At 34.2% G+C, this 14007-nt stretch overlaps 1 protein-coding gene across 1 annotated transcript; it reads left to right on the forward strand.

The window, feature by feature from the left end:
• The first annotated feature begins 11495 nt into the window (after positions 1 to 11495).
• Positions 11496 to 13095, forward strand: LOC145135811 (uncharacterized). The gene is made up of 5 exons (XM_079070023.1): positions 11496 to 11668; positions 12204 to 12264; positions 12371 to 12522; positions 12605 to 12680; positions 12775 to 13095. Exons 2-5 carry the CDS (start codon positions 12216 to 12218, stop codon positions 12960 to 12962), a joined length of 465 nt encoding a protein of 154 aa, XP_078926149.1. The 5' UTR covers positions 11496 to 11668; positions 12204 to 12215; the 3' UTR covers positions 12963 to 13095.
• The last annotated feature ends 912 nt before the right edge of the window (positions 13096 to 14007 follow it).

Raw genomic sequence — 14007 nt, forward strand, 5'->3', positions numbered from 1 at the left:
CAAATTCATGTCAAGCAAATTCAAGAAATCATATAAACATATACAATACTTGAAAATTGATAAAAGTCATGTAAAATGGGTTAACATAATCATTATCATTTTGAAAAACAGATTTTACAAGTCCAAAACAGATTGGGATAATGATTTTAATCCATTTCCAGCAACAAAACTCGAAAAAACTGCCCAGCACGCTCCTACTCGTCGAGTGCATGATCCTACTCGACGAGTAGGATGAATTTGTTCATGGACTCGGCGAGTCCTCCCCATGAACTCGGCGAGTCCAGTCGTCAGAGTGCATAATTTTCGATTTTTAAGCAGTTTTGCATCAAGTATACAGAAAACAATCCTAGGCTCTGACACCACTGATGGGTTTTGAGCATTCTAACACTTCCTAAGTGTACATGCAACCCTAATAACCTTGAATCTATGTTTTCTCTATATACATGCAAATTTCTTTTTCAAGGTTATTTCCTAACTAGCATGGCATGGGGATTACATAAAACATAAAGACTAGTAGAAATACATACCTTGTTGTTGCTTGGATTCCTTCAAGACTTTGTGAGCCTAGCACCCCAAATGTTGTGCCTCAAATGCTTCACACAACACCACAAAACTTGGAATAACTTGAGAGAATGTCACTTAGCCTCAAAATCGGTTATGCCCTCTCTAGAAACACTTAGTGCACATTTTGCATGCTATAGGGTTTCTTTTATAGTGTGTCATAATTAGGAGTTACAAATGTAAACCCTAATTGTCATGACTCTTCATTTCTCATGACCCATGGGTTTGTAACTCCCATGGACTATCCATGGAGCTCCATATGGTTACAACCAAACCCATAAACCATGGATCATTAATCCACCATAAAAGAATTGATGATTGTCATAATCAACCCTATATATTTAATTAGTCTCATTTTGATCACCAAATTAATACTAGATTAATACTTGATCAATACTAATTAAATAATACTATTATTAATATATTAGAACTTATAATATATTAATAATCATAAGTGCATTATTCTCTCCATTAGTCTATCCAAGTATTGCAATGCCATGCAACCCAAATGGACCATGCCGGGTCGGGTCAAGTTCATACCAAATAAAGTTATGGACTTAGACACTATATCCAACATTACACTTTTAACCCTAGAAATGGGTAAAAGACCATCTTACCCTTTCCTGACCTCCATTACTCATTGACCAACCCTAAAGTCAACAGAAGTCAATTCCAGTCAACAGCCCAAATTGACCAGACTCGCCGAGTGCACGTGCGCGACTCGTCGAGTCCCATCGTTCTCAGGAATCTCATGAAGGTCCAACTCATCAAGTTAACCCCTGACTCGCCGAGCCGTCGCATGGTAAAGCTTCATCGGGACAAACCCTAATCTACTCGTCGAGTCGGTTCAACAACTCGGCGAGTCCATTCAGACTCAACTTGTATTTGGACGAATTTAAGGTAGGAGACCTTCCCAAACTCTAGATCCATACTCTCAGGGCTCACTTATCACGTAAAGTCGTAGACTTTATGTCCATGCATGGGTTTTTGGGCATGAAAAGCCAAGAACATGATCTAAATGGGTCATTCACTCATAAATTCCATCAAGGCTGAATAAAGCAGGAACCTTCAGATGTTAGGGACCTCCTAAGGTCCATATCTGGAGTTCAAGCCTCCCGTGAACCCCAAATCCTCAAAGTCCCAAAATATAAAGAAAGGAAGCCCTAATCTTCAAAATGAGAGATCTACTCGAATAAAAGAGAAAGGTTCGAACTTGATACCTCTAACAGAAACCCCCGGACGTATAAGCAGTAGATCTATCAGCCTCTTCACAATCCTTGCTTGGAATCTTCCTTTCCTCTACCAAAATGCACCCACAAATCTCAAGTAAGGCTCAAAACTTCTTTCACAAGCTAAAGGGGCGATTAGGGTTTCTATTCAGTGGGGTGTGGCCGCAAATGAGGCTATAAGTGCCTTTAAATAGGTCTCAAACCCGGGGATCTAGGGTTTTCACTCCCAGCTCCTACTCGACGAGTCTACTCCCGGACTCGTCGAGTAGTTCATTAAACCCACGTGGCCATCCCGTCTCTACTCGGCGAGTTATAGCACCAACTCGTCGAGTAGGTCAATGAACCTCCAAAAATAAAAACTTAAAATAACATACCTGGGAATCCGGATGTTACACTTGGGTTGTTGGATTTCAGAAGTGCTATATGCCAAAATGATCCTGCCCTCCGGTGTTTCATGTTTGGCCCCTGTCTGTACATAGTGGGTGAAGAGTATTGTTTTAACGCTTATATAATAGTAATAATAGCAAGACTATTAATTAGTCTCGATGAACATTAGAATAAACTCTAGTGGTAATGATACTAGGTTTTATCAAAGGAAAATTGTTTTAAGAGTAACGAAGTGATGTCCGAGTGCCGAGTCACGACCTTTACAGGTGAGTGCATAGTTACTTTCATCTTACACATAGATATGAAGTATTTTATATAAATTGCGTGCTATGTGTGTATATTGTCTGAATACTTGTTGTCTATGTTGGATGAAACGTTTTATACATGTTTTAAATGATCTAAACTGTATATGTTTTTTATATCTATAAAATGTGTTGGGTAAAACATGGGTAGATTAGAGGTGAGATAAATGATGAGTGATGAAAGATGAGATAAATGATGAGCGATGAAAGATGAGATGAATGATGAGCGATGATATATGAGTGATAAAATATGGTGTGAAGCGATGACCTAAGCGATGAGCCAAAGCGATGAGCCAAAACGATGAGCCAAACAATGAGCCAAACGATGACCCAAGTGATGGCCCCATCATCTAGCAGAGTATGGATGACAACCACGGACTATTCTAGACAGTCAAGTGGAACACTAGCAGGCTCGCAACCTGTAGGTGTTGTGAACGATGTGTTCACCCGGTGTACTCTAAAAAAACCCATTGACAGGTATTACGAGTGGACTCTCGAAAACGATACTGTCAATAAACGAGATAAACTCTGGCGACTATGCAGACTTAGTGCCGATTCCTTAGGATACTCCTTAGGAATGAATGAACGAGGAATAGCTGAATCTTAGGATAGATCCTTAAGAGTAAAGAAGATAATGGGGATGGGTAATTGGGTTGATTGTTTGATGTTTAACATAATACTTATATTATTGTGGGTTGAAAACCCTATGTACTCACCAGGTCTCCCAACCTGACCCACTCAAGCTTATTTGTATCACAGGTGTCGATATGAAGCTACTTTACACTGAGGGATTTCAAAGAGACGTAGATCACTAGTGTAAATGAATGTAAGTTCTGTTTATGCTTATGTTTCTGTATTGACGATGACATGCCAAATGTTTTAAAATGGATAAAAATACATTTCTTCATAAATGCTTTGATAACGTATTTATCATGTTTTTCTGGGAACAAATTCCGCAACATTTTTATTAAAAGAGGTACTCTGATTTTTATAAAGCATAAACAAAAATCGGTCTTTTCTGGCCGTGAAAATGGGGATGTCACATGAAATAATGAGCAAGGTAGAGACTTTATACCTCCAATGAGTCAGAAGTGGGATTAAGATGATGTATCTAAGTTGAAACCACACTCTCAAGCAACACCAAGAGCTCCTTCTTCCTTCAACATTTACAAGGATGGATTTCAAGCACTCAAAACACAAATGGAGGCTAATGTTTTGGATGGGATTCAATCTCAGAGCGTGGAAGCTGCCAAATGAGGCAACCCTAGGAGTTACTGCCCTTAAATAAGTCACCAATCCTAAAATTAGGGTTTAGGCCTAAAACAGCTACCACACTAATATTGCCATATTTATACATATATTGAGACATTATTTTAATACCTTTTAAGCTATAATTTGTTAAATGCAAAGATATGTACTTATTAAGTTAAATTACATTTTTCAATCAAAAAGACAATCTTTAAGAAAAAGGACTGAAAACGACAAAATCTGGAACTTGGGAGGACTGGAGCTGAAGTTGGGAGCTTAATGGAGCTTAAAGGAGAAAAACATGCAAAAATATACTTCCCACGACGTGGCTTTATGAATACCACGGCACGAAAAGGCACATGGAAAGATCTTGATTATATGCATGAAATAGAAGCTCACGACATAAGCCATTATAATTCATGTCATGAGAAAGCGTCCCATAAGATTTCTACGCGGAGTACAAGTTTTCTTATTGCATACGAATATCTACTGATGTCACGTCATGAAACCCTATTGGTCACGACATGAGGAGTGCTTTTATGGAAACTATATATACCTTTTGATAGATCGACTTAGGTAGGATTGGAGACATATTTTGGAGATCTTAGTCGAATTTTGGGACAGAGAGCTATGAAAAACAACCTTTGGGAAGAAAAGAAAATTGAAGTTGAAGACTTTTGAAGATTATTGAAAGAATTCACACAACTCATTCGGTTTGCATTAGATTATTCATGTCTAGTTTGAATTCTAATACTTTTATGTGTTTACTTTCTGCAATGAGTAGCCAAATCATTAGGCTTTCGTTTAATGTAGATGAACCCTAATATTATGTGTTTAATACCACATTTACTTTTCTATATTATAAACTTACTAGGTACACTGCCTATAAGTGCATTAGTAGTTAAGTTAGGTTAGGTTATAAATTAAAACTGGTAGGTACTATTGCACACATCATACGCTGTGGAAGTTATAATGCCACGTCGTGGCCAATCACGGATGCGCGTTTTTCATCTATCGAGCGACACACCGTGGCACTCCCAGTTTCATGCCGTGGCCAGGCCAAAATAAATAAATAAATAGCTAAAATCTCATAAATGAATACCTGGAAAGTGGATGTTACACACATATTCAAATAAACAAGTAAGGAATTGTTGCAAATAAACAAATATCTATAGCAATTTTGAGATTCCCCGATTATTCATAGCTATGATTAATGGGTTCCTAACTGTCTACTATGGTCTTTGCTTTGCAAGGATGGAAGGAGAGGGTTCGTCCATTAGACAATATGCTAAAATACTGAAATACATCACATATCTTCTCCTGATCATCTTTTAATTATGACCCACATAACTTGTATACTAACCCTAACAATGACTATTCATAGCTTTGATGAAACGGGTAATTCAATAGCGATAGTTAAAACAGGAACACCCTCTAAAACGTGTACTTTGGCATGATATTATTATTGGACCGAATGGATTAAAATTTCACAATAAAGAATATATTAGGGTTAAACTACAAGCTCTCTTACTTGTTGTAACATCCCAAAAAATCATCGTAAAAAATCATTTTTAAAACTAATTTTATAATCCATAAGTCATACAAAACATTGTTTCCAAAAATATAGTCATCAAATAAGAGTATTCAAAAACATATTCCAATATAATATCCAAGGATGATGTTTACAATCATGCCTTCGCCTTACCCTGGTCATATGATGCACCTGAAACCATGAAATCAAACTATAAGCCAAAGTTTAGTGAGTTCCCCCAAAATATCCCACACAACACTACATATACTAGCATGCATATGTATAAGCCTTCAGTTTGCCTGGACGCCTCGCAAGGCCTACAGTATGTCTGGACCGCTCTACCGAGCCTAAAGTCTATCGGACCACCTCGAAAGGCCTACAGTAGCTGGACCGCTCCCGAGCCTACAGCTTGAAGTTGGACCGCTTCTGGGTTTGTTGGTCTACTACACAAAGCAGTACCGCCTCAACCCAACCATACCATGTTTACGCATAGAAACAATAATCAATAACCAGCAAGTACAGGTAATCATATAGATCTACCAATCTAACAGATCACTACAACATAGCAACATCCTATATACCATGATACATAACACATCCAAGTGGGCCAGCATTAGTGTCTTCGACCCACGAGTACAATGAGGAAAACTTACCTCAAAGTCTATAAGATAGTTGAACTGATCACTGCTCCAATTAGGAACTGATCATCTGCACCTAATGGACCATAAAAATCATAGCATTATAGATATGCATGTCCAATGCATGTCCTTTCCAGTTTAGGTCAAAATCATGGCAATTAGAAACTCATAGCTTGAGCATGGGACCAAGACTCCAAAAATCCTCAGATTAGGAACATATGACACTAAGATGACCATAAGGATCCATAAAGTTGCCAACTTTATGGGATCCAACCTTCCAAATTCCCACACCATGAAGATTAAGGAACAAAAGGGATAGATATAGAGACAAGTAGCACAAAAATCAGATCTTGGGGACTTACAAGAGTCCACAAAATGTGCACAATGTGGATGGGGAGAGTTGCTTGCTAAAACAAAGCTCAAGGGCACCTTCTTCTTCTTCAAAACACCACAAAAACTCAAAGGTTAGCAATGGAGGCTAGGGTTTGCTCTTGGAGGCTGATGGAGAGTGATTGAGGATGAGGGTGGGCAACCCTAGCCATCACATCCCTTAAATATAGGCAGAAACCCCATATTAGGGTTTGTTATTAAACAACGGCCACGTTGTGGCGAATAGATGTCTCGTCGTGACACTAACTTAATCTCCACATAATAATTGGCCGTGGCTACATCGTGGGGCTCCATTACCACGTCGTGGCCACCAGGAATCCAAAATTCTAAATATAAATATACTTAAGAGACATACCCAAAACTTGGTGTTACACTTATGGGTAGACCTGGCAAACATGCCATGTCGCGGCGAGTTTGTGTCGTGTCAAGACATTAAACGGGTTGAGAGGGCTTGACCCTAACTCAACCCGTTTAATTATCGTGTCGTGTCGTGTCAACCCATTTATTTTCGTGTCAGATTTTGGGTTAAGGTTCAGACCTTGTAAATATGGTGTCATGTCGGGTTGAAACATTTTAAAGGTTGGAAAGTAGAAAACAGGGAGACAAAAAGGAAAAAGTGAGACATTGGAGTTAGGAGGTGGAATGACAAAATTCATAGTAAGTTTAGAATGTAAAATAAAAAGAGCTAGAATTGGGAAGCAAAAGGGATAGATGGCGAAAAGTAAAATTAAGTCGCTTTGAAATTTTGAATTTTACTTTTAATTCTTGAGTTTGGCCCCTACAAGTCTATAATATATAATATGTTTATAAAAATATGAAATTTATAACATATATATATATATATATATATATATATATATATATATATATATATATATATATATATATATATATACTCTAATAAATGAATGTTTTTTTGTCATATGTCACACTCTCATTCAATTTGCCAAATGTCATTTTGTGGTTATTTTGAATTAATTTCTTTTCCACATGTTATTTTATGGATTTTTCTATTTTAATAAATTTCACATAATAGTTTAATGTAATAATTATAATAAATGTAGTAATAAATGAATATATATTTCATTAATGACTTACCTTCTTATTTCAAAATTCTCAAATTAAAGCTCGTTACTTTATTTTGTTTATTTATTTAAATTTAAAAGATAAAAAAACCAATTTTAATAATTCATTATTTTTCTTATTTTCTTATAAATCCAAAGTTTTTAAATATTTAGTCCTTTATATTTATTTATTTTTAATATTACATGGGTCTTACACCTAGTGTGTATATATATATATATATATATATATATATATATATATATATATATATATATATATAGTTAGGATCAAATGTGAATCATAATTATTGTGTGAATGTATGACCAAATTCTGATCATTAGATGAAAATAATGAAAGGTTGTGATCTTAAGGTGCATGGTATTAACCAGGGCCGGTCGAAACGGCGTGCGGGCCCAGGGCGAAAAGAAAAAAAATGGGCCTCTAGAATAATAAATAAAATTTAATTTAACTTAAAAATAAGCACATCGTTACAAAGTCCACAAAAATCAATATTAATATTAGAAACATAAATATGACCACAACATTACCTAAAAGAGAAATTAGTATCATTTTAATTCAAATTAGTTTTTCTTCAATCAAACTAGACGAACTTAATGGTTTGAAAAAATTATGCATCGATCCTTTATAAGTTTGATTGAAGGCATCAAAAAAAAATCGTTTCTTCCTTTTTTGGCTTCCAGATAAATGTTTTTTGGAAAACATTGGAGATTGTCAATAGTTAAACACTATCTACTTATGGGAAAAGATTACATCTGATTTTTGGTATATGATTTATGTCTCAAAGTTGTAGAAGCCTAATATCATATTCAATTTAAATCAAGGTGCAACTACAAATTAAAATCAGAAACAAACAATCAAACATCTGAAAATTAGAACTGGATTTAAAGTTTTGAATTCTGAATCATATATCAACAAAAAATATTACCTTCTTAAGTAAAAAATATAAAACGTAGGTAGAAGATATAAAGTCAAGTCTCGAGAAATCTGAGAACATCCAAAACCATATATATATATATATATATATATATATATATATATATATATATATATATATATATATATATATATAAGCTTTTAGCATTTGATTAGATATCAGGACTAGGAGCGTGAATACAAAATAAAATCAGAAACAACACTAAAACATCAAAAAAATTAGAATTAAATTTAAATTTTTGAGTTTTGAATCAGATATCTACAAAAAATTACCTTGTTAAGTAAAAATATGAAACGTAGGTAAAAGCTAGAAAGAATTGACAGTCCAGTCTCCAGCAATCTTAGACACGGATGCACAAACAAAATCAGAAAATAAATAATAAAAAAAATATAAGAAACATGAATAAGAAATCAAATCAGAAACTAATAATAGTTGAAAAACAAAAGAATCAGAGGAAAAAATACAAACAAAAAAATCTATAGCTAACCTTATGGTTTTTATCTCATTCGTCGGGTCCTTTGCAAATTTGCATTCAATCGACATAACTAATTATAATCTGAAGGCTGGTAAGAGACTACGAGAAGGGAAGAAGTCGCGCGACATAACTTATTATGAATCATTATTTTGATTAGGATTCACGAGGCAACGATTAGGATTCACGAGGTGTCGATTTGATTAATTGGTTCCCACCTGATGTAGATTCCTGAAAGACACCCTAAACGGCAGTGTTTGCTTAACGTTACTTCAAAACGCATTCCAGAGTCTAGATAAAAAGAGGTTATTTCATTGGGCTAAAGTTAGGTTAATTTGGTAATCGGACCCTTAGAAGACATATACATAAAATTTATTTTTTATATATGTATATATATTATATATTTCAAAAAAATTGGGCCCCTAAGAGTCGTGGGCCCTGGACGGTCGCCCAGGTTGCCCACCGTCAGGACCGGCCCTGGTATTAACATATGGTATCATTCACATTATAATTACACTTAATTAAATGTAAGAGTAAACTAATCAAATTGATTAACAATAATTTATGGCAAGTGAGAATCTTAGGGAATGAATTTTAATTAAGATTAAAAAAAACAAATTATATATTATACATTTTAAATTAGTTACGTTATCATTTGATATGATTACAAAACCTGACTATTTTTTTATAAAAAGAAATTTGATTATTTGTATTCTTTAAGAATAATGTATAATAACTTTTTGCATATTGAATATTATTTACGTATTGAATTCTTTAAGAATACGAGGATATGGTCTAATTTATTCTTGACGAATACGTAACATTTACATATTAAATTCTTTAAGAACATGAGAATATAATCTAGTTTATTTTTTACGAATACGTAATATTCATGAAACTTGATACAAAGTTAAGAATAAATTTAAAAAAAAACAAAATATACTTGCTTATATATTATGAAAATGGTTAATAATAAGTTTTTTTTAGTTAAAACTTTATTCATGACGATGATAATGTTAAAAATGACATTTTCGTAAGAGAGTTTTGACGAATAGAACATGTTTTTACAAGAGCATAAACATTTTTGAAGAATAAACACTAAATAAAATTGAAGAATTCAAACATTCTTGAAGAATACAATGTATAAGTTTTTTATTTTACTACCACCATCAACTACTGTCTAAATCTTTTTATACGGCTATAATAATTCTTGAAGAATAATTCGCCATCGCAAGCCACCACCATCAGCTACTATTCATCATTGTCGAGTAGCAAAGAATAAGATTAGAACACTAAATTTTATAATTCAACCACATAATATTAAAAAATTGAAAAACAATTTGAAGATAATTCATACTAAAATTACAACCATACAACATAATTAGTTACGTGAATTGAGAAAATCAATTCTCAAATTTGAAACTCAATTCTTTGTTTAATGTACTAAATATTATTCCAAATGAATTAATAACCATGAAACTCTATTTAGTTGAAATTGAAAGTTAAATTCTCATAACACGAAATGGATGAAAAATAATTATTTATATATTTTTATAGTTATTACATAAATCAAAGTAAATGGACCGTGATGAATTGAATTAAGTAACGTTGAATTAGGCTGTCTGGTACACCGGCAACGAACAAGCTCGTTGTTGACGTGGCCACGGACCACGACCCTGCACACTATCCCGCCGTTCCGTGGTGGCTCGTTGTCGTGGTGAATTGTGGCGGCGAGCACGGAGGCGGACGACCAATCCGTTTCTTCTTCACTCTCAGGCGTCTGTCTTCTCTCTCTCTTCGTTCTTCTCTTTTGGTCGTTGTATGTACTCTGAAATGGGTTCGTGGCTTGTGGTGGCTAATCTGGAATCTCTCCATGACCGTTGTCGTGGAGAGTATTGTTGATGGTCTTATAGAGAAAGCAATTGGAGGTGTACAGAAACATTGTGCAATTTGATTTTTCCCATTTAGATTTGCTTATTTAAATGGTGTTGTTAAAGTTTCTTTTATATCATAAAATGTCAATGACATCGGATTGAAAGATGAAATCATATGGACAGACTAACGAGGTGATCGATGGAGATAAAATGGAGGCTGCTGATCGTAATATAGGGTTAGAGTGAAAAAGAGATTAATAAGGATTAATTCCTAAAATGGTGGATTTGAAATCAAATATATTAATTATGTTTCCAAATTTATAGAGATTTAAATTTTATAGTAATTAATTTAATTAATCAAATTACTATAATACTATTTTAAAATGATCGGACCATATTTAGTCATACATTCACACAATATATATATATATATATATATATATATATATATATATATATATATATATATATATATATATATATATAGAGAGAGAGAGAGAGAGAAAGAGAGAGAGAGAGAGAGGTCATGTTTGAGAGTTTTGACCTTAAATCTACCCGTTTAATTATCGTGTCAACCCGTTACATAAATATGTTGAAATCTCTTATCCAAACCCGTTAATTTCGTATAGGGTTGTGCCTTAATCTATCCGTTTAATTATCGTGTCATGTCGTGTTAACCCGTTACATAAATATATTGAAATCTCTTATTCAAACCCGTTAATTTCGTATCGGGTTGTGCCTGTCAAGTTTTAACGGGCCTACTTTTGGGGAACATTTGACAGAAGCAGTTAGTACATGGGGTGAAACTGAACACAAAATAACCTGCGGGTGGTATATAAACGGCAGCAATATCCTCTCGCAGCTTTTCTCTCTGAGTCGATCGCCCAATTACCCAATTCTTGCTCTACGGGGTTTCCGTCAAGCCCTTCACATATCTGCTTGGCGACGTGTTTCCTCATCGACAATTTATCCCGAAAAGTCCCTTATCGAACGAGAAGATTTCGATTCCATAAAAGGTAAATTCGGTTTTGATTTAGGGTTCGGATGTTTTCTTATCATATCACTCTAATACCATTGTTTTCGCTGTAATCATAATCCTATTCTAGTTGGGTTCACTGAAATGTAAGACGTTAGGTATGAACTACTTGTTAAATGAAAGAAAAGTATCAGAATCAGATTAGCCTAAGTTACGAGGTTCTTAAGTGTCATTGTTTTCACCGTATGAGTTCGAATATTCGCAGCTCGCAGAAAAGGAAAATAAGCTAAAGTTTTGTGTTTAGGCGTAGAACTGGTTGCTTCTTGACTTTGAAGAACTAAAGTTTTTAAAGGATACGTTTTTTTATTTACTTAAACTTTAAAAGTAGCGCTAACGTTGGTGTAAAATTTGCAACGAAATCTATATGGGTTTCAAGAATTACATCATTCAGATGCTGAATACAGTATGAACCATATATAACATAGGAATTGGTAATCATTGTAGCTAAAAACTGTATAGATTCCATATATGCTCATACTGTAAAAGTATATGGTCTAATGTCTAGAGTTTTTCAGGTCAGTATCAAGATGTTCTCGTTGAGTGCAAGCTTGATTCCAAGCTCCACCACCCAGCTAGGTATGATACTTTTGTGCTAAAACTTGGGTTTTGACATGAGGTATCCAGTTCCGCATGCTAAAAATGCATGAATCCTAACTAATATTTGATATAAATTCATTTACAGTGAGATCAGAAGTACAGAAAGTGGGACAAATCAAGCCTAATGGTCATTGTTTGTTGCCTCCTAGACCACTTAGCATTCAGCCTGCAACATTTGGAAGACAAACACAAATTTCACAATTAAAATCTGCTGCTTTTATCTGTGCTTCAGCTTTGGTAAGTTCACTTTTATTTCAAATCACATTTAGAAGAATTTGTGTGGAGTTTATTTATTGATCTTGTTTTTTGTCATATGCAGAATGCTAGATGTGGTGCAGAGCAGACTCAAACAGTCACACGTCAATCATCAACAATCACCATTGCTCCTGTTCAAGGTAAGATAATAAAGAAATTGGAATTTGTATTATATGTTTTTAATTTTCAAATCATGTTGTTTGAATGGTTTTTAACAATGAAGTATGAAACCAGGGAAAGAGAAGTCTCCGGATCTTGATGATGGAGGGACTGGATTTCCTCCACGTGATGATGATGGCGGTGGTGGTGGTGGAGGTGGAGGAGGTGGGTGGTCCGGCGGGTTTTTCTTTTTTGGGTTCCTGGCTTTTCTAGGGTTCTTGAAAGATCAAGAAAAGGAAGGTGCCTATGGGGATGATAGGTGAAGATTGCATAAGATATGTGACTAGATAGTTTCCATGAAAGGAATATATTTTATTTGTGAATTTTAAGGAAATATCAAAGGCACGTTGTATGAATAATTTACCCTTTAGCATTGCCATTCATTACTTTTTTTTTTTTTTTTTTGTATTGCTTTTGGTTGGAAGGTAAGTAAGAGAATGGAATAGAATGGAGGATTACATTGGAGTGGGTCTTATAAATTTGGTTGCAATCTAGGAATGGAATGAGTGATTCCTTAAGAAATGAGAGGATGCATCAAGAAAACAACTTGGTTCATTTCATTTTTATGGGGTTACAATAAAACAAAACACTGAGGTCGTAATTTTTTTAAGTTTATTTCTTTATTATTAGTAACTTTTGTCATTTCATTTGTCATATCGATTTTTGTAGCATTCACATGTGGGTAGTTGCAAAAAACTCCTATCCATTTTAGTAAAATATTGTCCTACATATTTGATCCATTAACATAAGGTAAACCCCGATCGAATAAGTTACATATAACATATAAATATCACATAGTATAGGTGTATAACAATTGCATTTCATAGTCTGAAGTATGAACTTGTATTATTAGGTTTTGAGTAATGAATCTTTGAAAAAAATTGCTCAAATGCTTGTATGGAAAACGCTTTACCGCTTTTCTTTTGTCGACTTTACTCTCTTTTTACTGTCCCGACCATTATTTTTCCTTGATTTTCTCTCTTTACTTCAAAATATATGAATGATATATTCATGATTGTTAAGATCTTAAGATTTTACAATTTTAAAATCATATAGACAAAAAAAAAAAAAAAAGAATTCGATCATACAAAGATTGGTTTTATCCCACCAGTATTTTAGGCTATGCCCTTGATACGTTTTGTCTCTTTAGTTTGTATTTTATTGTCAAGTGTTTAGTTCTTTAAATATAGGAAATTTGTCATTTCTACTTGAAAATTTCATGCATAGCATAAAAAATTGTACATTCAACTTCAAATCAACCCTTAAAAGTTTGTTCATTCAACTTGAAATCAAGCATTGTAGATTGCT

The sequence above is a fragment of the Lactuca virosa genome, chromosome 9, assembly GCF_052849685.1.
Source record: "Lactuca virosa cultivar CGN04683 chromosome 9, Lactuca_virosa_CGN04683_v6, whole genome shotgun sequence".
Lineage (NCBI taxonomy): Eukaryota > Viridiplantae > Streptophyta > Magnoliopsida > Asterales > Asteraceae > Lactuca > Lactuca virosa.